The sequence below is a fragment of the Haliotis cracherodii genome, unplaced genomic scaffold (assembly GCF_022045235.1).
Source record: "Haliotis cracherodii isolate W230 unplaced genomic scaffold, xgHalCrac1.p SCAF_3, whole genome shotgun sequence".
In the NCBI taxonomy this organism is placed as follows: Eukaryota; Metazoa; Mollusca; class Gastropoda; order Lepetellida; family Haliotidae; genus Haliotis; species Haliotis cracherodii.
This window is the reverse complement of record NW_027266286.1, coordinates 76432660-76459131: the sequence shown is the minus strand read 5'-3', so window position 1 is coordinate 76459131 and position 26472 is coordinate 76432660. Positions and strand designations below refer to the sequence as shown.

Sequence of the window (26472 nt, the reverse complement as noted above, 5' to 3'; positions counted from 1 at the left end):
TTATTCAACCAAAAAAAACAGACAAATAGAAAGGTGGAAGCTCATCGGATGTCGTTATTTGGAAATCAAGGGTAATGGTTATGCTTTAAAGAAAAAAGTATTCCTGCAATGAAAGCAATTTCCATCTGCTCCCTTGTTGTCATCCATGTTTCATGGTATAACCTTACACCTGTGTATTTGTCGTCATGCACGTGATGGTCAGTTAATGAATAGTACAATGTGAAACACATTACATGGATTTTACGACGTCATATCTTCTTTTGTATGCATAATATACATAATTTTGCAGACGTTTTAATAAATCATCCTTAGTTGTATACAACAAACTTTTGAATTTATACAATTCTGGCAAATAAACTTTACGTAGATCAATATAATGTTTACAGATGAATACGAAATGATATTCTTCTACAACAGACATATTACATACAGGATTCAATAGATTGCCATCTACCCTCGTTCTGTCGTAAAGGTAAAACATTACATCTTAATTTAATAAAAATACACCGCGTACATGTTAATATTGCAAATAGTCAAATATCTTTCAGGTTCAAACAGTGTTTTATATTCTTTATACATCACATATCGGATACTAATGTTGAGTGTTGACATCCAGTTTTGACGAAAGTCATCTACAAGACACTCTTTAAATACCCCGATGAAAGCTATATTGTCCCCAACAGACTGGTCTAACCGTACAAATCCCAAACCATGCGCAAATAAAACGTTACGAACAGATGCTACCCAAGTATTATGACTAATGTTGTGGAAATACATCAACATGTTATATACTTTTCTTGGGGTACGCCCTACGTGAATCCTGGTTTATTTTAACCAATACGGTATATGAGGACGTTTGTCTAACACAAAAGTTAACAGAAAAGGCTTCCACTGTGGCCATTACATTGCAAAAACAGTACTGGGTCCAAACTGAGGGAAATATACCAGAGTAGTAGATCTTATTAAAAAGGCAAAAAAGAAATGGCATAAATCTGTCTGATGTACTTTTTGACATTTCAATCAAAATTTCATCTATACCCGCAGATTAGCCATTTTGTATATGGTAGAGTGCCTTTTCCTTTTCTTCCTCTGTAATAGGCGATTTTAGGAAATTATAAGTTCATCTAAAGGCGAATCTTCAATATTAATCTGATTATCCTTGAGGTTTAAATTGTCGGACTGAAACATTTCACTAAAATATGTAAACCACATATTCTGACTGATAGTGTTAAAATGACGGGGCACTGTGGATATACCCCTAAGTACCCTCCAAAATCTAACAGGGTTATTTGTTGTTTGTTTTGTCATATCTGCTTTTTTCACTTGATAAGCTTGTTTTGTCTGCCTGCAAATGCTCTTATATGTGCCAGTACCACTTAACTTACCTGACAGGTTCCCATTCGTCATTTCTTGTGTCTGTAGTAATTATTCACTCTAAATCCATGTTTGAAGTGGGGTGAAATGTATGTTATGTAGAAAGAACGGTACAGCACATCAAGAAATGAATGATCTCTTCAAAGTATTATCCGAAATGAATCACATCATCAAAGGATTAACCGAAAATACGTTGATTGATTAATCTCTGATATCTTGCACAGTGGATTTGTCAAAAGTAAATATTTACATAAGTAGGTTAATTGATTGCTCAAGTTTTGTTTTTAATGCACCGTGGACATCATAAAAGTAGCTGTCACGTGTGACTTGACAGTGAGCCTTGACGCCTGTGCGAAACACCTGAAACAAATCTACGTGCACGAGTTATAATATCCAGAAAAACCCCTCGCCTAAAGCGAAAACGGCTACTATTGCCTGGTGGAAACCTCACCTTATTTTCTTTCACCTTGATACTGAAATATATTAAATTAAACTCACATGTTAATCGTCTTAAACAAGTTTACATTAGAAATTAACCTCTACTCCAATTTACTCGCAACTAAATTTATTGTGAAAACATCACATCACGTGTAACCAATGTTATATTTGGGTTAACACTTTCTTAGTAAAGTACAGATTGATTCTCGTACTTTTGTGGGTTTGAGTCCCGTTCGGGATTCGAACCAACACTGCCAGAGTGAGCCATCTATATCACACACACGATCAGCGATCTAACACACTCAGCCACCGAGGCTTCCATAAAATAAAAGTCCGACAACTTAGTTCCAATTTACACTTATCAGAGGGGTACACAAAGTACGTGAAAAGTTTGGTCATTTTACATATTGAATACACTCATAACAGCTGCACTCGCGTTAAAGTAAATGTACTTAGTTTTATATCAGTATAGTATATACCTGCACCCCCATGTCATCTTAGCAGTTGTCTCTCTATCCTATACACCTCTCCTCATACATTACCTGTCGGCGATTTTCTCCCTTGGTATTCTCTTCGTCCGGGAATATTGTCGAGGTAGTTATTTATGCCGGTTCAGTACAGCGAGTATATTTTACTGGTGCTTTCCTGCACTGTCCACAGTGTAAAGGCTTGATGCTTTTTGCGATTATTACGTGTGTTTATTTTAAACGCATATCTGGTGATCCATGTCACTTGCATATTGCGTACTTGGTGTATTTAAGTAATTCTGAAAGAAATTCCTCTTGTGTTTTCTTTACCATACACCAAAGCATTGCTTTCCCCATTGTATATACAGTCAACTGTGCTTCACCTTTGGCATATATGATGATGTAATTCAGTGACATACATTGTCATTGTTCACATTATTATGTGCACATATTTGTGTTGACATAGTCATGTAATTCAATGACACACACTGTCATTGTTTACATTGATGTGTTCACAACCGGGTTGTGTTGACATAGTCATGTAATTTAGCGACACACACTGTCATTGTTTACATTGATGTGTTCACAACCAGGTTGTGTTGATATGGTCATGTAATTCAGTGACACACATTGTCATTGTTTATATTTATATGTGCACAGCCGGTTGTGTTGACATGGTCATGTAGGTCAGTGACACACATTGTCATTGTTTACATTTATATGTGTACAACCAGGTTGTGTTGACATGGTCAGGTAATTCAGTGACACACATTATGTTGTCATTGTTTACATTCATTGGTGTACAACCAGGGTGTGTAGGTCACATGTACTATAGGTATATAACATATTTTTTCAATATGTCATTGGTTGTAGTAATCAACATGGCTCAAGGTGGTGAAGATTGGGAGGTCTCAAGTTTTATCTGATGAAGATTAATTTAAGATGTTAGCCTACTTGAAGAGCACTGGTAAATATAAAATTCATCAAGTTACACCCCAACCAAAACAGAAACATCTCTTCACACCCATCCAAAGCCAGGAACACATGTTCACACCAATCAAACCAGGTTATTCTCCTTTCACTCCCAGCCCAAAAGCAAGTGCGAACCCTTGCTTTTATCCACAACCTTTCACGACAGCTCCTTGGCCAGTATATCAGCAGCCACTTAGGATATCTACCTTTTCAGGAGAAGATCCAGGGAGTGAGGGAGATACATCCTTTGAGATGTGGAAGTTCGAGATCCGATGCCTCATTAGAGACGACACATATGCTACAGCCACTCTGACTCGGGCAGTTAGGAAGTCCCTTAAAGGTGATGCTGCTCGTATTTTCCTTTCCTTGGTTGCAGACGCTACAGTGACCGATATTATTAACAGACTTGAGCGTCCGTATGCTACAGTTGTCAGTGCTGAAAATATATTTCAAGAATTCCACCGACCTATGCAAGGAGATACATAGTCAGTAGCGTCTTGGGCTATTTGTCTTGAGGATTTACTTCAGCGAGCACTGGATAGAGGAACGTACACGGATAAACCAGCTAGCAGTGCTATGCTAAGGAACCGCTTCTGGACTAAACTTAGGAATACACATTTGAAGGATGCTACAAGACATGCCTTTTATTCCAACATGGACTTCAGTACACTTATGTAGACTGTTTGGATTATTGAGCAGAAGCTAACTTCCAATACTCAAGTCAAACCGAGGTCCACTCGTACACAACACCAGCCACAGAACGCGGATTCATCAACAACCTCTTCCAGCAAGGTGACTGAGCAGTTATCGGAAGTTCTTAGTAGACTCGAGAAACTAGAGACAGCTCAGAGGAAACCAAGACGGATAATAAGATACTTCAGGAGATCTTGGACAGATTAAAGTCGTTGGAATCTCGCAAGGAACCCCACCCCTAGAGTATAACCTGAGACCCACCAAGTCTAGAGGTAGAGGCCGAGGTTGTGGGGGATAATCGTGGCCAATCGTTAAACTAATTCAGCCTACTGCTGCGGGGCAAGTGGAGGCTGAACACAGTACTAGCCCCGCATTGGACTTATACCAGAGAATGATCGACAAAGCGAACATAGGACTTTTCAACATTGATGGTGCTGACCGTCAAGCACTATCAGATGTAGGATCCATTATTACCACAGTTTCAGAAGGATATTAAACATCAAGTCTTAGTCTTCTTCAACTGACAGACCTCACAGACTTCGAAGTGAAACTGGCAGGTGATTATTAGCTTCCATATTCAGGGTACATCGAGGCCAAGATTTACATTCCCTTTGTTGATACAGAGTATCTGGTACCTATACTCGTCACCACTGACACTGAGTTCAACAAGGATGTACAACTCGTACTTGGAACCAACGTCATTGATTTATTTGGGATGCAAATGAAACCACCAGACGCTGACATCCCAGCACCATGGACAGCAGCACTGCGCTCTCAAGCTATAGGAGGAATACTGTGCCAAGTTAAGTCAACCAACAAAGTTACTATCCGCATTTATGCCAACCAGATGATGACCATCTGTGGCCTTGTCAGACACGACCCAGGAAGATCCACAGCTGACAAAGAACATTATGACTTGGACACAGACTTACAGACTGGATTATCACAGACGAATACCTCCTGGGTACAGCATACATACTGAAGCAGGCTTCATATTGCGTGTCGAGTAACACTGACTGGGGACAGCACACATACTGAAGCAGGGATCATATCATGTTGTCGAGTAACACTGACTGGGGACAGCACACATACTGAAGCAGGGATCATATCATGTTGTCGAGTAACACTGACTGGGGACAGCACACATACTGAAGCAGGCATCATATCATGTGTCAAGTAACACTGACTGGGGACAGCACACATACAGAAGCAGGCATCATATTGCGCGTCGAGTAACATTGACTAGGGACAGCACACATACTGAAGCAGGCATCATATTGCGCGTCGAGTAACACTGACTGGGGACAGCACACATACTGAAGCAGGCATCATATTGCGCGTCGAGTAACACTGACTGGGGACAGCACACATACTGAAGCAGCCGTATCACTGACTGGGGACAGCACACATACTGAAGCTGCCGTAACACTGACTGGGTACAGCACATTCACTGAAGCTGCCGTTACACTGACTGGGGACAGCACATTCACTGAAGCTGCCGTTACACTGACTGGGGACAGCACACATACTGAAGCTGCCGTAACACTGACTGGGGACAGTACATTCACTGAAGCTGCCGTTACACTGACTGGGGACAGCACACATACTTAAGTATCCGTATCACTGACTCGGGACAGCACACATACTGAAGCTGCCGTAACACTGACTGGGGACAGCACACATACTGAAGCAGCCGTAACACTGACTGGGGACAGCACACATACTGAAGTTGCCGTAACACTGACTGGGCACAGCACACATACTTAAGTATCCGTATCACTGACTCGGGACAGCACACATACTGAAGCTGCCGAAACACTGACTGGGCACAGCACACATACTTAAGTATCCGTATCACTGACTCGGGACAGCACACATACTGAAGCTGCCGAAACACTGACTGGGGACAGCACACATACAGAAGCAGGCATCATATTGCGCGTCGAGTAACACTGACTGGGGACAGCACACATACTGAAGCAGCCGTATCACTGACTGGGCATAGCACACATACTGAAGCTGCCGTAACACTGACTGGGGACAGCACACATACTGAAGCTGCCGTAACACTGACTGGGGACAGCACACATACTGAAGCTGCCGTAACACTGACTGGGGACAGCACATTCACTGAAGCTGCCGTAACACTGACTGGGGACAGCACACATACTGAAGCTGCCGTAACACTGACTGGGGACAGCACACATACTGAAGCTGCCGTAACACTGACTCGGGACAGCACACATACTGAAGCTGCCGTAACACTGACTCGGGACAGTACATTCACTGAAGCTGCCGTTACACTGACTGGGGACAGCACATTCACTGAAGCTGCCGTAACACTGACTGGGGACAGTACATTCACTGAAGCTGCCGTTACACTGACTGGGGACAGCACATTCACTGAAGCTGCCGTTACACTGACTGGGGACAGCACACATACTGAAGCTGCCGTAACACTGACTGGGGACAGTACATTCACTGAAGCTGCCGTTACACTGACTGGGGACAGCACACATACTTAAGTATCCGTATCACTGACTCGGGACAGCACACATACTGAAGCTGCCGTAACACTGACTGGGCACAGCACACATACTGAAGCAGCCGTAACACTGACTGGGGACAGCACACATACTGAAGTTGCCGTAACACTGACTGGGCACAGCACACATACTTAAGTATCCGTATCACTGACTCGGGACAGCACACATACTGAAGCTGCCGAAACACTGACTGGGCACAGCACACATACTTAAGTATCCGTATCACTGACTCGGGACAGCACACATACTGAAGCTGCCGAAACACTGACTGGGGACAGCACACATACAGAAGCAGGCATCATATTGCGCGTCGAGTAACACTGACTGGGGACAGCACACATACTGAAGCAGCCGTATCACTGACTGGGCATAGCACACATACTGAAGCTGCCGTAACACTGACTGGGGACAGCACACATACTGAAGCTGCCGTAACACTGACTGGGGACAGCACACATACTGAAGCTGCCGTAACACTGACTGGGGACAGCACATTCACTGAAGCTGCCGTTACACTGACTGGGGACAGCACATTCACTGAAGCTGCCGTTACACTGACTGGGGACAGCACACATACTGAAGCTGCCGTAACACTGACTGGGGACAGCACACATACTGAAGCTGCCGTAACACTGACTGGGGACAGCACACATACTGAAGCTGCCGTTACACTGACTGGGGACAGCACACATACTGAAGCTGCCGTAACACTGACTGGGGACAGCACATTCACTGAAGCTGCCGTTACACTGACTGGGGACAGCACACATACTGAAGCTGCCGTAACACCGACTGGGGACAGCACATTCGCTGAAGCTGCCGTAACACTGACTGGGGACAGCACATTCACTGAAGCTGCCGTTACACTGACTGGGGACAGCACACATACTGAAGCTGCCGTAACACCGACTGGGGACAGCACATTCACTGAAGCTGCCGTTACACTGACTGGGGACAGCACACATACTGAAGCAGCCGTAACACTGACTGGGGACAGCACATTCACTGAAGCTGCCGTTACACTGACTGGGGACAGCACATACACTGAAGCTGCCGTTACACTGACTGGGGACAGCACACATACTGAAGCTGCCGTAACACTGACTCGGGACAGTACATTCACTGAAGCTGCCGTTACACTGACTGGGGACAGCACACATACTTAAGTATCCGTATCACTGACTCGGGACAGCACACATACTGAAGCTGCCGTAACACTGACTGGGCACAGCACACATACTGAAGCAGCCGTAACACTGACTGGGGACAGCACACATACTGAAGTTGCCGTAACATTGACTGGGGACAGCTCATTCGCTGAAGCTGCCGTAACACTGACTGGGCACAGCACACATACTGAAGCTGCCGTAACACTGACTGGGGACAGCACACATACTGAAGCTGCCGTATCACTGACTCGGGACAGCACACATACTGAAGCTGCCGTAACACTGACTGGGGACAGCACATTCACTGAAGCAGCCGTAACACTGACTGGGGACAGCACACATACTGAAGCTGCCGTAACACTGACTGGGGACAGCACATTCACTGAAGCAGCCGTAACACTGACTGGGGACAGCACACATACTGAAGCTGCCGTAACACTGACTGGGGACAGCACACATACTGAAGCTGCCGTTACACTGACTGGGGACAGCACACATACTGAAGCAGCCGTAACACTGACTGGGGACAGCACATTCACTGAAGCTGCCGTTACACTGACTGGGGACAGCACACATACTGAAGCTGCCGTAACACTGACTGGGGACAGCACATACACTGAAGCTGCCGTTACACTGACTGGGGACAGCACACATACTGAAGCTGCCGTAACACTGACTCGGGACAGTACATTCACTGAAGCTGCCGTTACACTGACTGGGGACAGCACACATACTTAAGTATCCGTATCACTGACTCGGGACAGCACACATACTGAAGCTGCCGTAACACTGACTGGGCACAGCACACATACTGAAGCAGCCGTAACACTGACTGGGGACAGCACACATACTGAAGTTGCCGTAACATTGACTGGGGACAGCTCATTCGCTGAAGCTGCCGTAACACTGACTGGGCACAGCACACATACTGAAGCTGCCGTAACACTGACTGGGGACAGCACACATACTGAAGCTGCCGTATCACTGACTCGGGACAGCACACATACTGAAGTTGCCGTAACATTGACTGGGGACAGCTCATTCGCTGAAGCTGCCGTAACACTGACTGGGCACAGCACACATACTGAAGCTGCCGTAACACTGACTGGGGACAGCACACATACTGAAGCTGCCGTATCACTGACTCGGGACAGCACACATACTGAAGCTGCCGTAACACTGACTGGGGACAGCACATTCACTGAAGCAGCCGTAACACTGACTGGGGACAGCACACATACTGAAGCTGCCGTAACACTGACTGGGGACAGCACATTCACTGAAGCAGCCGTAACACTGACTGGGGACAGCACACATACTGAAGCTGCCGTAACACTGACTGGGGACAGCACACATACTGAAGCTGCCGTAACACTGACTGGGCACAGCACTGTGTTATGATATTATGCGACCAACATCTGGTTCCTTACCTACTAGAGACTGTCTAGTGGCAGGAATGGTAAACAAGCAGCAGCCAGCGTTCTTCACCTTTTGTTAGAAATCACTGGTTCCAAGTAAAATATCTGCCTGTGGCTTTTTATTCTGCATATATTCAATAAGCAATAAACTCTGCTGTTCGCACACTTGTTCGTTAATGCTTTAGAAAGTAGTGAATATATAACCTACTAAAATATCCACGTGTTAATTGTTATATGTTATATTTCGTACGAGTCAATCCAGTCTATGGATAACCTCACCCCCACCCTTTACCCGCATACATGGATGTTACATGTAACTTACAAAGACCCTGTAGTTTAGACTGCATACATGGATAAGACATGTACCTGCCAACCAGATTGTAGTCAAACCAGCTTGAATAGGTGTTACATGTAACTGAAATTCAGTTCGTAGTTTTAGCTATGTACGTGAATGTTACATGTAGCCGACAATATAATAATGGTATGTGACTGAATATTATATGCAGTCGACAATCGTCTTGTAGTTTAACCCGATGGCCTGGATATGAAACAGATAAAATAACATGGCGAGGTGATGAAGACAACTTACCGGAACTTGTGTAGACTGGCTGCGGAGCGATGTGTCCACACACGACTTTGACGTGGGATGACGACCTTCAGCAACAGGGATAGTGACCTTCAGCAACAGATGTCAGTGGCGTGAGGGACAATCTGAGCGACTTGCGTTTGGACATGTAACCTGGGTTAAGGGCGGACACTCACCGTCAGTCATCACACACATTCAAATGTTTTGCAAAATACTGCATTGATGTTCATTTTTTCGTAAGAATGTAGGCCATCGGCCAAAATTCAAAGCATACAACTGTTCCAACTGTGCACAGGAAAAACGTTATATACAGAACAAGTTAAGGAAACACAGAACATAGTTTGGTTATATCCTATTACTGGCATGATAAATATATATAGCAATATTTTTAAATTATCTTTAAGTTAGATGTAGACATTAACGAATTAAATTTAAACAGTGTTAGGTGAATAACAATTCTTTTTGGAACACATCTCTCTCGTAACGTATTGTAGTTAGAACAAATCAGTCTAAAATTGTATTTATCCTCTGGCAAATCCTTGCATGTCTTAGACACCGTTTCGCGTCTATGCGGAGATTATGGGAACTGCAGTGGAACTGGGACAAAGCTATTTTAAATTTTGCAATGGTAATTACGTATAATATAATTCAACATTGAGAAGTGGTTTAAAGAAGGAATACATTTATGTTATAGAATTATTTGACAATGAGAAATGCCACTCGTGTTCCAAAGCTCATTTAAGTCTTATGGATCATTCTGAAATATACGATTCTTTACTGAAACAGTTTGAGCTTCCCATACATATGCAAATGCCAAGCTATATAACAAAGATTTAAGTGTGCAAGCCCAGTTAATCTTACCATGATTTGCACTTTGAATTAACATATTGTAACTTTTACTAAGGTACCTGGTATCTGGCATTGCTAATAACATAAACCAGTAAATAATTACACATTTAGCTAAATGATATGTAAAGGGGGAAGCGAGCACATTCGCCTTCGACATATGCTATGGAGTAGATTTCCTTACCCCTAAAACCTCTTACATGTCGTTATCTCTACAGATTCCAATCGTTTAAAATGTCTGCCCCCATATGTGCGCGCCATAAAGTAGCACTGGTGCAACCCTTGTATCAAATATCTCAAACAACAGGTCATAATGAATTGGCTTTAATTTATATTGTGATCTCCAAACATTGAAGAATTTCTTCTTAGTCTGTTTTACTGGCATTTTCTATATGTGGAAACCAAGACAACATCTTACTGAGAGAAACCCCCAAGTATTTATAACATGAAACACATTCTAACAGCTTCTCTTGGTAATACCACTCTTCACTTCTATACCAGAATACCTCCTTTCTAAAAACTACAACTTTTGTCTTATCCAGGTTAATGGTTGGTTGATAGATACAGCAATATACAGTAACCCAGCAAGAGTGTCAGAAATAGGAATAACATCATCAGCGAAAAGTAAAAGGAACAAATGTACAATGTCTGGGTGAAACTGGATACTGTTACTACAAGACACTTTGATTTCCTCTGCCAGCTCTTTAATAAACATCGAAAATACGTAGGGACTGAGTACACAACCTTGGCGAATACCGACGTTACATTCAAACAAGTCTGAATAAAGGTTATTATATTTTACACATGAGCGGACTATAGACTAAATAGTCTGGATACACTTTTACATTTTGGATGAAACAATATTTTTGTTCTATTAACTGTATTCCAATGCTTTGGAAAAATCGATGAACAAAACATTCATTGTACCTCGTCTTTTTTTTATAAAAGTAGCTGAATAATCGTCTTTTTTTAATAAAAGTAGCGAAATACTAGATTGTAGTAAATACATGTTATCAGCGGTGGACTATCCACTTCGAAAACCTGCTTGCGATGCCACACGTATTTTCATATGCATCAGACCAAAACGACAAACGAGAATTCAGAATTGAAAATTATAACTTACCAAATATGCTTAATATAGTCATTCTCCTATAGTTATTTGGAGAATTTACATTCCCGTTCTTATAAAGTTGTATAATTAAGCCTTCTGCCCACTCATCTGGAAAATATCTTTTATCAAAAGAATTATTAAAACGAAATCTTTCTCTTTAGATATAGTAGATCGTAAAGATGAAGACATCCTGGAACGTCTCTTAAATTCAGAGGGAGCACGGGTGGCCCAGTCGTCTAAGGCGCCGCGATTCGCTGTGCAGAGTTGCGTCCTTTGGGCACGCCAGAAACCTATGATTGTGGGTTCGAATCCAGGTTCGCCAAGATTATGTTTCTAAGTTTGTCAGCATCTTACCCGAGCTTGTGGGTTTCACCGAAGTGGTAAACGTCTGAGACCTGCATCACTTCGATCTTTCCTCCCACATTAAGCTGACACGCCGTGATATAACTGGAATACTGTTAAAAACGGCGTTTAACCCAACACACTCACTCTTAAATTCAGACCAATATTATTCACACAACTGTTTCATGTCTCAACGGAATACAACTGTCTTCTCCTCTCTATCACAGTATACGTAGTAAACGCATTACCAACTTGAATGTAACTATCCAGAGAATCTCTATTCGTATTTCACTAAAACCCATTGACAAGTCTGATTCTCACACAACGAAGAAACTCACACCCTTTATCAAACGACCTCTGAGCTTTAGACCTACACAAAGTGTTTGCTAGAAACAGAACATATAGCTTCAGTATAGATGTCAACGACATTATCTAAATCATCCAATACTAAATCAGTAAAAAGTGTCAAACATGGAAATAACCACATCAGAAAGTAGGTTTGCTCTGAAGCAGTCTCGTTTTCAATCGTCCCAAACATAGCGGTAATCAACACGGGATGCACGTGCTTTCTCTGCATCAGAGGCTACCGGTACAGAGTCACGTGACAGCAGTGAGCATGCTGACGGAAAGTGACTGGAGTGGGATGGAGATGTAATATCCAAACGAGTACATAACGAAAACACTTGAAGGGATCACATAACATAATCGACAACACTAGACTCATTCGTATTAATAAATATAGAATCACCACTTCCAGTGTCATTTACACCGCGGTCTTCAAACAAGACCACATTAAGAGCTGCACACATTTTTTTGTAGCAATGAACCGAAGCGATTTACGACTTTGACATAAGGAACCGCTCCATGTTAATACCATCAAAGAATGTAGAAAAATGATCAAAATTTGATCGATCTGAAATATCGTTATCTATAAAGGCAGGTTCTACTAAAGTCCTAGCGTTGAAGTCTCCGCCGGGGAGTATATAGAATATCCTTAACTTCCTGTATCACATCAAGAAGTGATTCTTGTAAAATAAACATTTCACACTTGCACTGCTTATTATCATACCACGGAGAGTTTGGGGAATTTATATTTACACATACTATTGAAACATTTTTATCAAGGTTTATCAGACAAAATATACACAGCATGTTGCTTGATGAATGATTTCTTCAAGTACAAGTCCACCAAACAGCTTTTGACCAATACAGTAATACCACCAGACAATGTCATATAGCTAACAGTTCGTGAAGCAACCAGATAAAACTGGATGAAAACTGGCAAATACTGTGTTAGGTCACATGGTGATAACCCTGTTTCTGTCAATCCTATGAAGTCAAAGTGTTCAATAAAGGACAGAACATCAAGGTCACGCAGTTTACTCTGACTCCCGAGATGTTCCAAGTAAGACGTTAACAGTGTTACAGGTAACAGGCTGAGATGGACATCGTTGCCATGGCCACACCCCTACTTCACTCCCTCCCTGGAGCGAGTCTCCCAGGATAATGTGTTCTGCGCACTAGATGATTGCTTCTTAGAGGTTCCCACTTTATCTTTGGATGTACCTCCAGATGGAACGGGCGCGGAACCGACAATACCAAGTTTCCTGTCTTAAAATAACCATTCCTGTCACAGTTCTTAAGATCCCTCAGGGTTTGGCGCTGGGCCAATGTGAGGTCAATGGATATACCATACCCGCAACATTAAGTTTGTCTTATTATTATGGGCTTATTTCCCATATTGTCATATCGAAAGAATGAAGACTCGCAATAATTGGCCGTAGGTGTTTTCTCTCGTTCGATCCTAGACTGTGAGATGTTGCAAAGTCAGGCAGTGCAATAGCATGTAGTTTAGTTTTTCTTGACAACTTTTAGTCTAAATGTCGATGTGTTCGCGTCCAGGTTTAAACGGTTGTAGAGAGCAGCATTCGAGCGTGTCCGTGACATTGCTGCCATATTGTGTCAAGCATCATACAAATCATGTACACGTTGACCCTCTCTAATTTTCTAACCAGTTTTCAGATAACCCAAGTGTCAACACAATGGTGAACGCCTATCAACGCCATGATATCTTATCTTAGTGTCTAAAGTAGGGCTCCAGTTAGACTTCAGTATTGTAGGAAGACACCCTCTGTTAGAATGTTTAGCACGATCACTGCCGGATTTACGGTCGTGTTTTGCATGTCAACATGCAGCTATGGCGACTTCCCGTTCCGGAACACGTCCCTGTCGTGGGAGGCGAGGGTGGAGGACCTGGTGGGTCGTCTCACCCTGGAAGAAATCGTGCTGCAGATGACCAGGGGAGGGGTGAGCCCCATCAACGGACCCACCCCGCCCGTCTCGAGGTTGGGGATCGGACCCTACTCTTGGGACACAGAGTGTCTGCGCGGGGACGTGAAGGCCGGCAATGCGACGTCGTTTCCTGAACCAATCGGCTTGGCTGCTTCCTTCGAGTAAGTGCAGTGCGTGGCATGGTAAACATCAGTAAGTTTAGTAACTAGTAGTAAGTCTGCTGCTTTGATAGGGAATGGAGTGTCAACAGAACAAACATGAGGTATATATGAGCATGATGATGCTACACATTCTCACCTGTCCAGGTCAACTTCTCTCACTCACTTACTGAACTCTAGGTATCGTTTCTTGTCACACGTGTGTACACAGCTTTATATGGTCCCATTGCCACTAACACTCACCTGTCCGATACGTTCAGGGCATGGTACTGGGCATGGTACTGGGCATGGAGGGCATGTAGTGATGTAGATATGACCTCCTCCGTGGAGGTCCGCGGAAAACAGATGGACCACGGAAACAGCGAAATCAAGATCGTGTGGCTTCATAGAGTCTGTGGATATCAGAGTATGTGACAATACCGAATGTATATATACAGAGAGAATGTTTGAATATATTGTCAGTTGGCATAGGGCTCAAAGAAGAGAGCTATCGTGCATAGTGAGTCTGCTGTCGCTGGATATATAGAAACTGCGCGAATAAACAAACCGTGGACGTATAGTCTACTTGAATAGACAGTCCGTGGAAATATACATCCACTTGAATAGACAGTCCGTCGAAATATAAATCCACTTGAATAGACAGTCCGTTGAAATATGGTCTACTTTAGTAGACAGTCCGTGGAGATATAGTCTACTTGAATAGACAGTCCGTGGAGATAAAACCTACTTGAATAGACAGTCCGTGGAGATATAACCTACTTGAATAGACAGTCCGTGGAGATATAACCTACTTGAATAGACAGTCCATGGAGATATACACCTTATTGGATAGACAGTCCGTGGAGATATAACCTACTTGAATAGACAGTCCGTGGAGATACAGAATATGTCAAATAAGATAGTCCGTGGAAACATGGTGTCTCTGGCTGAATATGTGGTCATTGATACAGAGAACAACTGGTACTGGGGGTTTGGTGACTGACGCATTGATAACGAAGTGTACATGTGCATCTGGTTATAATGAGAACAATAAAACCACCAAATGTCAGCCGATTCTTCCCTCTCAGCCATTGACATCATGCATCTTTGTTTGTATAGTCCGAAACTGATTTTCCGTGTGGCCGAGGCGACCAGCATAGAGGTGCGGGCCAAGTACAACAACTTCAGCCGCCACGGCGTGTACGGCACCCACAGGGGCATCAGCTGCCTCAGCCCCGTCATCAACATCCTCCGCGACCCAAGGTGGGGCAGGAACCCGGTAAGAACATTTCCAGCACGTTCTGTACAAGTCGGTCGGGGTTGTTGGATGCAGTGTAGGCTAAGGAGGAGCAACTGTGGATGTCAGCTTCTTTATTACGAGGAAACACCGTTCACCTGATGTAGGAGTAAGCATATACTCCGAAACGTTGTGTATCCTCATAATAAAGAAGTTAATCTGAAAAGCTCAAATTGGCAGTCGGGGTCAGACGGAGGTTAACTCTGGCGTTAAAAGGAAGGGTATAGTAATACCCTGGTACTAATATAATACCAATTATATCCTGATACTAAAATAATAACAAAATAATATCCGGACCCACAATGTTAATAATTGTGTTAATTGAATTTATCAAAAAGAAAATAAGTATCTTGCAGTAATCAAACTTGAATGTAAATAAATATAAGTAATATAAAATATAAAAATAGACCATATCTTGAGATAATAGCGGTGTGGATAAAGCCTAAAAGTGAGACGGAAAGTTAACCAACAGTTAATAAATGTCTGAATGTACATCACATGGAGAGGACGAATAAAGTGAATCGTTTAAGCTGACGTTTATGATATAAATCTTATAAAATAAAGAAAACAGGGTTAAAATAATAAAGTAGTAGGGCGGCTGTGAGTGACTTTGTTTTGGTGGTAAAGTGCGTGCGTTGACCTTGACAATGATGCCGTTGGGTTGTGGGGGCCGAATTGGATGGGGAATTATTTTTATAGTGTATAGGAAGAGATTGATGAAGGAGTTGTTGATGTGTGTATCCGAAGGGACAGTGATTCATAGCAAGCTCAATGTCCCCGACTGTGTTACATTGAGAGCAATTACCATTGTCATGTCTGCTTTGTTCAAGTAAGATTCTAGAATTTATTTTATCTAAATAGGTCAAATTGGAAATACCGTGGCATTTGGAGATGAGTTTAGTATTAAGGGATTTTATGAAGGTGGGTTCTGAACTTCACAATTTTGAATAAGAATTTGGAAATTTTGAAACTTGATGCTGTTTTTTAATTAATATTTTTACTGGTTGTGACATTTAGTTTGGGAGTGGGGTTCGTTGTGGCTATTTTACTGTTCCCTCTGTGAACACTTGAATAATGTGATTGCTAGATACATCCCCATCTATGAGATAACTGCTCCCATTGTGAGCACTTGAAGAATGTCAGTGCTAGCTATATGACCATCAACGTGAAGCTCGTCCTCTCCTTGTTCCCCTCACTCAGTCGATGTCTATGCTGTGTAGGAGACGTATGGCGAGTGTCCTTACCTCACGGGTGTCTACGCAACTCAGTTTGTTCATGGTCTCCAAGGCAACCACCCACGCTACATTCGGGCTAACGCAGGATGTAAACATTTTGATGCCTATGGTGGACCCGAAAATATCCCCATCGATCGACATGTATTCAATGCCAAGGTGAATTACGATCAATATACATGTAGTTGTCATGCTCTTGTGTAGTTGTCATGCTCTTAGGTAGTGTCATGCTCCAGTGTAGTGTCGGGGTGGTCGGGTAGCCTAGTGGTTAAAGCGTTCGCTCGTCATGCCGAATACCCGGGTTCGATTCCGAAAATGGGTACAATGTGTGAAGACCATTTCTGGTGTCCCCCGCCGTGATATTGCTGGAATATTGCTAAAAGAGGCGTAAAACCATTCTCACTCACTCCGGTTTGGTGTCATGATGCAATGTAGTGTTAGCTCCAGTGTAGTGTCATGATGTCATGAAATGTCTACTTGCAATGCTGAAAAAGTGTCATGATTTCATATAATAAAGCTGTAAAATAGATCTTTGTTTGTGTTTAAGCATTCTGACTTAGATGCCCCATAGTAACTGATAGTAATCTGGGCAATGAAAACTTTGTCACGTGTGCAGGTGTCAGAGCGGGACTGGAGAACTACATTCCTGCCCGCCTTCAGAGCATGCGTCAAGGCGGGGACCTACAACATCATGTGTAGCTACAACAGGTATGTGCCTTCAGAGCATGCGTCAAGGCGGAGACCTACAACATCGTGTGTAACTACAACAGATATGTGCCTTCAGAGCATGCGTCAAGGCGGAGACCTACAACATCAAATGTAGCTACAACAGGTATGTGTCTTCAGGACATGCGTCAAGGTGGGGACCTACAACATCAAGTGTTGCTACAACAGGTATGTGCCTTCAGGGCATGCGTCAAGGCGGAGACCAACAACATCAAGTGTAACTACAACAGGTATGTGTCTTCAGAGCATGCGTCAAGGCGGGGACCTACAACATCAAGTGTTGCTACAACAGGTATGTGCCTTCAGGGTATGCGTCAAGGCGGGGATCTACAACATCAAGTGTAACTACAACAGGTATGTGCCTTCAGAGCATGCGTCAAGGCGGAGACCTACAACATCATGTGTAACTACAACAGGTATGTGCCTTCAGAGCTTGCGTCAAGGCGGGGATCTACATCAAGTGTTGCTACAACAGGTATGTGCCTTCAGAGCATGCGTCAAGGCGGGGACCTACAACATCAAGTGTTGCTACAACAGGTATGTGCCTTCAGAGCTTGCGTCAAGGCGGGGACCTACAACATCAAGTGTCACCCTGATACCTGTGAAGTGTCCCCCTGCTTGTTGTAGCGTCAACGGTGTGCCATCGTGTGCCAACAAGCGCCTCCTGACGGACATACTGCGGAAAGAATGGGGCTTCACTGGCTACGTCATCAGCGATCAGGGGGCGACAGAGCAGGTGATGACGGCTCACAACTTCACCAACAGCAGCGTTGACACCGCGGCCTCTTGTGTCGCGGCAGGCCTCAACTTGGAGATATCTGACCGCACTGAACAGAATCCAGCATTGATGTCCACGAGTAAATGATAACAAAATTAAAAAGGAAAAACAAATTATCACATCTGCAAAATACTCAGTTATCAGATGAATCTTGTTGGTATCGTACTTTCAAATAACACGGACCATAGTCTGGCCTCACGCATTCGTATTGCATGGGAGAGCTGTGTTTCTAGTCTATTCTTACATTTAAAGACTGAAGAGTATCAAATCAGGTCCATCCTTCATAAACATTCAGATTAGCCGAGCTCCATCAAATATTCTATCTTCGAATTATATTGAAACAGCGTGTTACTGATTTGATGATGCCCAGTTGCCCCATAACGAGTAAGACACATCTTTGACTCCCCCATCGTCCACGTGTTTGGTGAGTGTTTGGTGAGTACATCAATGTGTGTTGCAGTCCAAGCAGTCCAGCAAGGCAAACTGAGCGAGGACCTGGTCAGGGAGCGGGTCAAGCCGCTCTTCTATACAAGAATGAGGCTCGGAGAGTTTGACCCACCGGAAATTAACCCATACGCAAAACTGAAACTGTCGGTGATAGAGTCACGTGACCACAGAGCTCTTGCAATAGAAGCAGCCATGAAGTCATTTGTCTTGTTGAAGAATGAGAACAGTTTCTTGCCACTGAAGGAGAAATACAACACACTAGCGGTACATACACAAGAACATATGTTCACGTCACAAATATTGTGAAACGAAGTATTGACCTATAATTACGGGATATCGTGGTGGCGGGCACATTGACCTATAATTACGGGATATCATGGTAGCGGGCACATTGACTTATAATTACGGGATATCGTGGGCACATTGACCTATAATTACGGGATATCGTGGTGGCGGGCACATTAACCTATAATTACGGGATATCGTGGTGGCGGGCACATTGACCTATAATTACGGGATATCATGGTGGCGGGCACATTGACTTATAATTACGGGATATCGTGGGCACATTGACCTATAATTACGGGATATCGTGGTGGCGGGCACATTGACCTATAATTACGGGATATCGTGGTGGCGGGCACATTGACCTATAATTACGGGATATCATGGTGGCGGGCACATTGACCTATAATTACGGGATATCATGGTGGCGGGCACATTGACTTATAATTACGGGATATCGTGGTGGCGGGCACATTAACCTATAATTACGAGATATCGTGGTGGCGGTCACATAGACCTATCAAGTCGTTATGGAACCCATCGGGTCAGTATTGAGTGCCACTGTTTTCCGTGAAGGCTGTTGGTCCGATGGTGTTCCAAGGCAAGGCTACGATGGGGGGCTACGCTCCGGACACAGACCCCAGCTGGATGTCACTGACTGTCACGGGACTGGCTGACCTTGCGACCCACACTCGGGCGGTAGAAGGTTGCAGCTCCACCGCCTGCATGAACTACAACAGCAGCGGCGTCGCCTGGGCGGTGGCCGGCGCCGACATCGTCTTCGTCACGCTGGGATTGGGTGGGTTTTTAAGTTTTGTTTCAGCTTGAAAAGTACTCCGTGTACACTGGTCATCAGGGGAGATAACCCTTGTTGCTGTTTTTACGGTCAGAGTATGTGTGGTCCTTCCCATGTTGAACTTTACCTCAAAATGCCAAATAATGGCAGATGTACAAGAAACACAAGTCAGAGGCAGACCTCTACTGTTGGGTATATTGACTACGAACATCTAACATCTATGTCCGGGAGACTGGCGAATGTCAAAGGCAGACATGGGTTTGAAGTCTTATCCTGATTTGTCAGCGATTTTGTGTTGCAGGTAGCGACCTGGAGTCTGAAGGCAACGACAGGCCGGATCTTCAACTACCTGATCGCCAGTTTGATCTACTCGCAGACGCAGTGTACAAAAGTATGTAACAAGCCTCATGATAGTTTCAAGTGATTTGGTTGTTAAAAGCTTCTGTAAAGATTGTTATCACTCGAACTGGAGGGTTGATGAAGCAGACCAAACTAATGCAGAACCTAGTCGCGCCAACAACGCAAGCATCAGGGTAGATGTGTCAAGAACGTGTGCAATTTATATGAAAATAAAATACATTCAAATTACTATACTTGATACATTACAAGATATTCTGCAGGTGGTTCTGCTCCTGTTGTCGTCCTGTTATTCAACGCCGGCCCCTTGAACATGACGTGGGCGATGGACCAATCCCGTATCAAGGCTATCCTGGAAGTGTTCTACCCCGCCCAGGCCACGGGGGAGGCGCTTAGAAGAGTCCTGGCCAATGACGGCCCAGGGGCGGTACCTGCGGGGAGACTACCAAACACCTGGCCATTTATTGTTCAAAATTTTACCCGATGGAAGGTAAAACGAAGAAATAAGCAATGGCGAATATCCATGATGAACTAAAAAAATAATTCAGATATTAACTGATGACAGTTCAGTGTCTGCAATTGTAGATAATCAGATAAGTTGGACATCGGTTGTTCATCGTCCTTTTCCATATTCTGTGTTGTGTCCGCTAGTTCCCGGCAATGACGGACTACTCCATGCACGGCCGCACCTACCGCTACACCAACACCAACATCCTCTTCCCTTTCGGCTACGGACTGTCCTACTCAAGGTTCCGGTACACAGACATGGAGGTCAAGGACACAGTCCAGGCAGGTCAAGAAGGCTGGGTCAAGGTCACTGTGGAAAATCTCGGACCGTATGATGCTGACGAGGTAACAGGTTTTGTTTGTGTTGATATCATTTAGTGTCTATCTGAGGACATAACTGCCTGCAGGATCATAACAGTACTGGCATGTCACATTTATATGAACTCCCTTGCTACACATATGGGGGATAATCCTAAAGTTTCCCAGCGACGTATGCCTATGTTGTGGATGAATAATGAACAAAATAGTGGACCATAGTATGAACTTACAATTGATGATATACCCTGTTACTCAAGGTGGTTCAAGTGTATATTGCGTGGACAACAGCATCAGTACCGACACCGAGGCTGCAGCTGACGGGATTTGACCGAGTGACTTTGGCTTCTGGCACCAATATGCAGGTCAACTTGACCATTGCCTCCGACAACATGGCGCTGTGGCAGGGGCAGAGAGGCTGGGTCATAGGTGAAGGTGAGTGAGCACCCTCACGAGGTCTCTGGCTGGGTCATAGGTGGAGTTGAGTGAGCACCCTCACGGGGTCTCTGGCTGGGTCATAGGTGAAGGTGAGTGAGCACCCTCACGGGGTCTCTGGCCTTCACTGGGTTCTGTTTCAGTGAATTATATATGTTTCCTCTATGTCATTTGGTGTGACAAATATTCCCTCTGTCATCCCCAGGGACACTAGAGGTGTATGTCGGTGGCCAACAGCCGAACCAGACCCGGTCAGTAGGCTCAGAAGTCCTTCACCAGACTGTTCACATCACTGGAGTGAAAGCCCTCGGACGCTATTGATACTTGCTACTGGTACATGGTACTGGTACATGCTACTGATACATGCTAATGCTGCAGACAACTGACACATGCTCTGATACATTATACCAAACCCTCCAGTGATACATGCTACTGATACACCCTACTGATACTCATTACTGATACTCGCTACTGATACACGATACTGATACACCCCACTGATACTGACCGATACATGCTACTGATACACCCTCCTGATACTCGCTACTGATTCACCATCCTGATACTCGCTACTGATTCGTGATACTGATACATGCGCTTATACATGCTACAGATACGCGCTACTGACACATGTTACAGATAGATGCTACTGATACATGCTACTGATACACACTACTGATACACGTTACTGATACATGTTGCTGATACACGCTACTTATACATGCTACTGATACACACTACAGATACACGTTACTGATGCTCACTACTGATACATGTTACTGATACACACTAATGATACACACTACTGATACACACTACTTATACGCACGACTGATACACACTACTGATACAGACTCCTGATACACACCACTGATACATGATACTGACTGATACATGCTACTTACACATGCTACTGATACACACTACTGATACCCGCTATTGATACATGCTACAGATACACACTACTGATACACACTACTGATACACGTTACTGATACATGTTACTGATACACGCTACTTATACACACTACTGATACACACTACTGATACACACTACTGATTCACGCTACTGATACACGCTACTGATACACGCTACTGATACACACTAATGATACACACTACTGATTCACGCTACTGATACACGCTACTGATACACGTTACTGATACACGCTACTGATACACACTACTGATACACGCTACTGATTCACACTAATGATACACACTACTGATACACACTACTGATTCACACTACTGATACACACTACTGATTCACACAACTGATACACACTACTGATACACGTTACTGATACACACTACTGATACACACTACTGATACACGCTACTGATACATGCTCCTGATACACACTAATGATACCTGTTACTAATACATGCTACTGATACACACTATTGATACACACTACTGATACACACTACTGATACACACTACTGATACACACTACCGATACACACTACTGATACATGCTACTGATACACTCTACTGATACACACTACTGATGCACACTACTGATACATGCTACTGATACACACTACTGATACATGCTACTGATACACACTACTGATACACACTACTGATACACACTACTGATACACACTACTGATACACGCTACTTATACACACTACTGATACACACTACTGATACACACTACTGATACATGCTACTGATACACGCTACTGATACACACTACTGATACACACTGCTGATACACACTACCGATACACACTACTTATACACACTACTGATACACACCACGGATACATGCCACTGATACACACTACTGATACATGCTACTGATACACACTACTGATACACGCTACTGATACACGCTACTGATACACACTACTGATACACGCTACTGATACACACTACTGATACACAGTACTGATACATGCTACTGACACATGCTCCTGATACACACTACTGATACACAGTACTGATACATGCTACTGATACACTCTATTGATACGCGCTACTGATACACGTTACTGATACATGCTACTGTTACGCACTACAGGTACATGCTACTGATACACACTACTGATATACGTTACTGATACATGTTACTGATACATGCTACTGTTACACACTACATGTACATGCTCCTGATACACACTACTGATACACACTACTGATGCACACTACTGATACACACTACTGATACACACTACTGATACAAGCTACTGATACACACTACTGATACACACTACTGATACACGCTACTGATACACGCTACTGATACACGCTACTGATACACACTACTGATACAAGCTACTGATACACACTACTGATACACACTACTGATACACACTACTGATACACAGTACTGATACACGCTACTTATACACACTACCGATAGACACTACTTTTACACACTACTGATACATGCTATTGATACATGATACTGATACACACTACTGATACATACTACTGATACACGCTACTGATACACGCTACTGATACACGCTACTGATACAAGCTACTGATACACACTACTGATACATACTACTGATACACGCTACTGATACACACTACTGATACACGCTACTTATACACACTACCGATAGACACTACTTGTACACACTACTGATACACGCTACTGATACACGTTACTGATACACACTACTGATACACACTACTGATACACGCTACTGATACACACTACTGATACACGCTACTGATACACGCTACTGATACACACTACTGATACCTGCTACTGATACACGCTACTGATACACGCTACTGATACACGTTACTGATACACACTACTGATACACACTACTGATACACGCTACTGATACACACTACCGATACACACTACTGATACATGCTCCTGATACACACTACTGATACCTGCTACTAATACACACTACTGATTCACACTACTGATACACGCTACTGATACACGTTACTGATACACACTACTGATACACACTACTGATACACGCTAATGATTCACACTACTGATTCACACTACTGATACACAATACTGATACACACTACTGATACACACTACAGATACACGCTACTGATACACACTACTGATACACACTACTGATACACACTACAGATACACACTACTGATACACACTACTGATACATGCTACTGGTACACGCTACTTATACACACTACTGATACACACTACTGATACACACTATTGATACACACTACTGATACACACTACTGATACATGCTCCTGATACACACTATTGATACACACTATTGATACTTACTACTGATACACACTACTGATACACACTACTGATACACACCACTGATACACGTTACTGATACACACTACTGATACACACTACTGATACACGCTACTGATACACACTACTGATACACACTATTGATACATGCTCCTGATACACACTACTGATACCTGCTACTAATACACACTACTGATTCACACTACTGATACACGCTACTGATACACGTTACTGATACACACTACTGATACACACTACTGATACACGCTAATGATTCACACTACTGATTCACACTACTGATACACAATACTGATACACACTACTGATACACACTACAGATACACGCTACTGATACACACTACTGATACACACTACTGATACACACTACAGATACACACTACTGATACACACTACTGATACATGCTACTGGTACACGCTACTTATACACACTACTGATACACACTACTGATACACACTATTGATACACACTACTGATACACACTACTGATACATGCTACTGATACACACTGTTGATACACACTATTGATACTTACTACTGATACACACTACTGATACACACTACTGATACACACCACTGATACATGCTACTGATACACACTACTGATACATGCTCCTGATACATGCTACTGATACACACTACTGATACACACTACTGATACACACTACTGATACATGCTCCTGATACACACTATTGATACACACTACTGATACACACTACTGATAAATGCTCCTGATACACACTATTGATACACACTACTAGTACACACTACTGATACATGCTCCTGATACACGCTACTGATCCACGCGACTGATACACACTACTAGTACACACTACTGATACATGCTACTGATACACCCCGATGAAACATCCTACTGATACATGATACTGATACATGATACTGATACATTCATCATTCATCATTCACAAGAAGGATCGTGAACCACTCTTTCAGCTTCTATGTCAATAGAAAAGTGTAAGTGTTGCAGATAAATAAACAATTTGTGTGTGAAAAATTGAAGTCTTTATAATTTCTGAAATCCATACACCCAACTGCTGCATGTACTTCGCGCTGGATGAATCATTCCCCATTATTGACATATATTGATGTAACCTGTTGTCGAACAGTTAAGATGGCATTGTTGATATTTCGAGGGATGTGTGAATCAAAACTTAAATTCTGCTTCATAACAGTAGGTGACGTCTTCAACAATACAATTCAGCTACTCCCGAAAGAAAAGAAAGTCCTCGAGAAAAGGCACTCAAGTGACGTCACCTATTTTCGAACGCTTGATAAGTTGGGTACTCTAGCAGTGTTTCCATGCAGGTCGGCTTTTAAACTTAAACAGTGATTGGAAGTTTAAAACCTATTCATAAAAAATAGGAATACTTGTCAAATTACAGATTTCACACTATTTCACTATTCTTTTTCATCATGTCACGGGCAAGAAAATTCTGAATGACGACGGACTGTTCTGACAGGTGTACAAGTACTGCACACGAACCCAATGTTGACAGGCCAGCCCGGGGAACTCTCAAAGCGGCTTCCTTGATGACGTCACATCTCTCGTTATAATGCGACAAATCACTATCAATATGGCTGTTCGAAAATTGGTGTCGTTCGAAAATAGGGTACTCGACGATATATTAGCTCATC

General features: G+C 43.2%; 3 protein-coding genes across 3 annotated transcripts in view; 1 reads left to right on the top strand and 2 right to left on the bottom strand.

Moving 5' to 3' along the window:
- Window positions 1–9686, bottom strand: part of LOC139474095 (sodium-dependent multivitamin transporter-like) — a 39832-nt gene extending 30146 nt beyond the window's left edge. Inside the window, exon 1 of the mRNA XM_071256961.1 lies at window positions 9667–9686. The gene's annotated coding sequence lies outside the window, so the exon portion shown is untranslated. The remainder of the gene's footprint in view (window positions 1–9666) is intronic.
- Window positions 6847–7650, bottom strand: LOC139475717 (keratinocyte proline-rich protein-like). Its single transcript, XM_071258903.1, has one exon. The coding sequence runs from the start codon at window positions 7648–7650 to the stop codon at window positions 6847–6849; it is 804 nt and encodes a 267-aa protein (XP_071115004.1).
- Window positions 9687–14096: 4410 nt separating the features above from the next.
- Window positions 14097–25818, top strand: LOC139474094 (uncharacterized). Its single transcript, XM_071256960.1, has 12 exons — window positions 14097–14415; window positions 15511–15670; window positions 16909–17079; window positions 17537–17628; window positions 18274–18503; window positions 18885–19135; window positions 19733–19955; window positions 20254–20343; window positions 20573–20799; window positions 20961–21161; window positions 21392–21566; window positions 21772–25818. The coding sequence occupies exons 1-12, from the start codon at window positions 14102–14104 to the stop codon at window positions 21885–21887; spliced, it is 2250 nt and encodes a 749-aa protein (XP_071113061.1). The 5' UTR covers window positions 14097–14101; the 3' UTR covers window positions 21888–25818.
- Window positions 25819–26472: the final 654 nt, after the last annotated feature.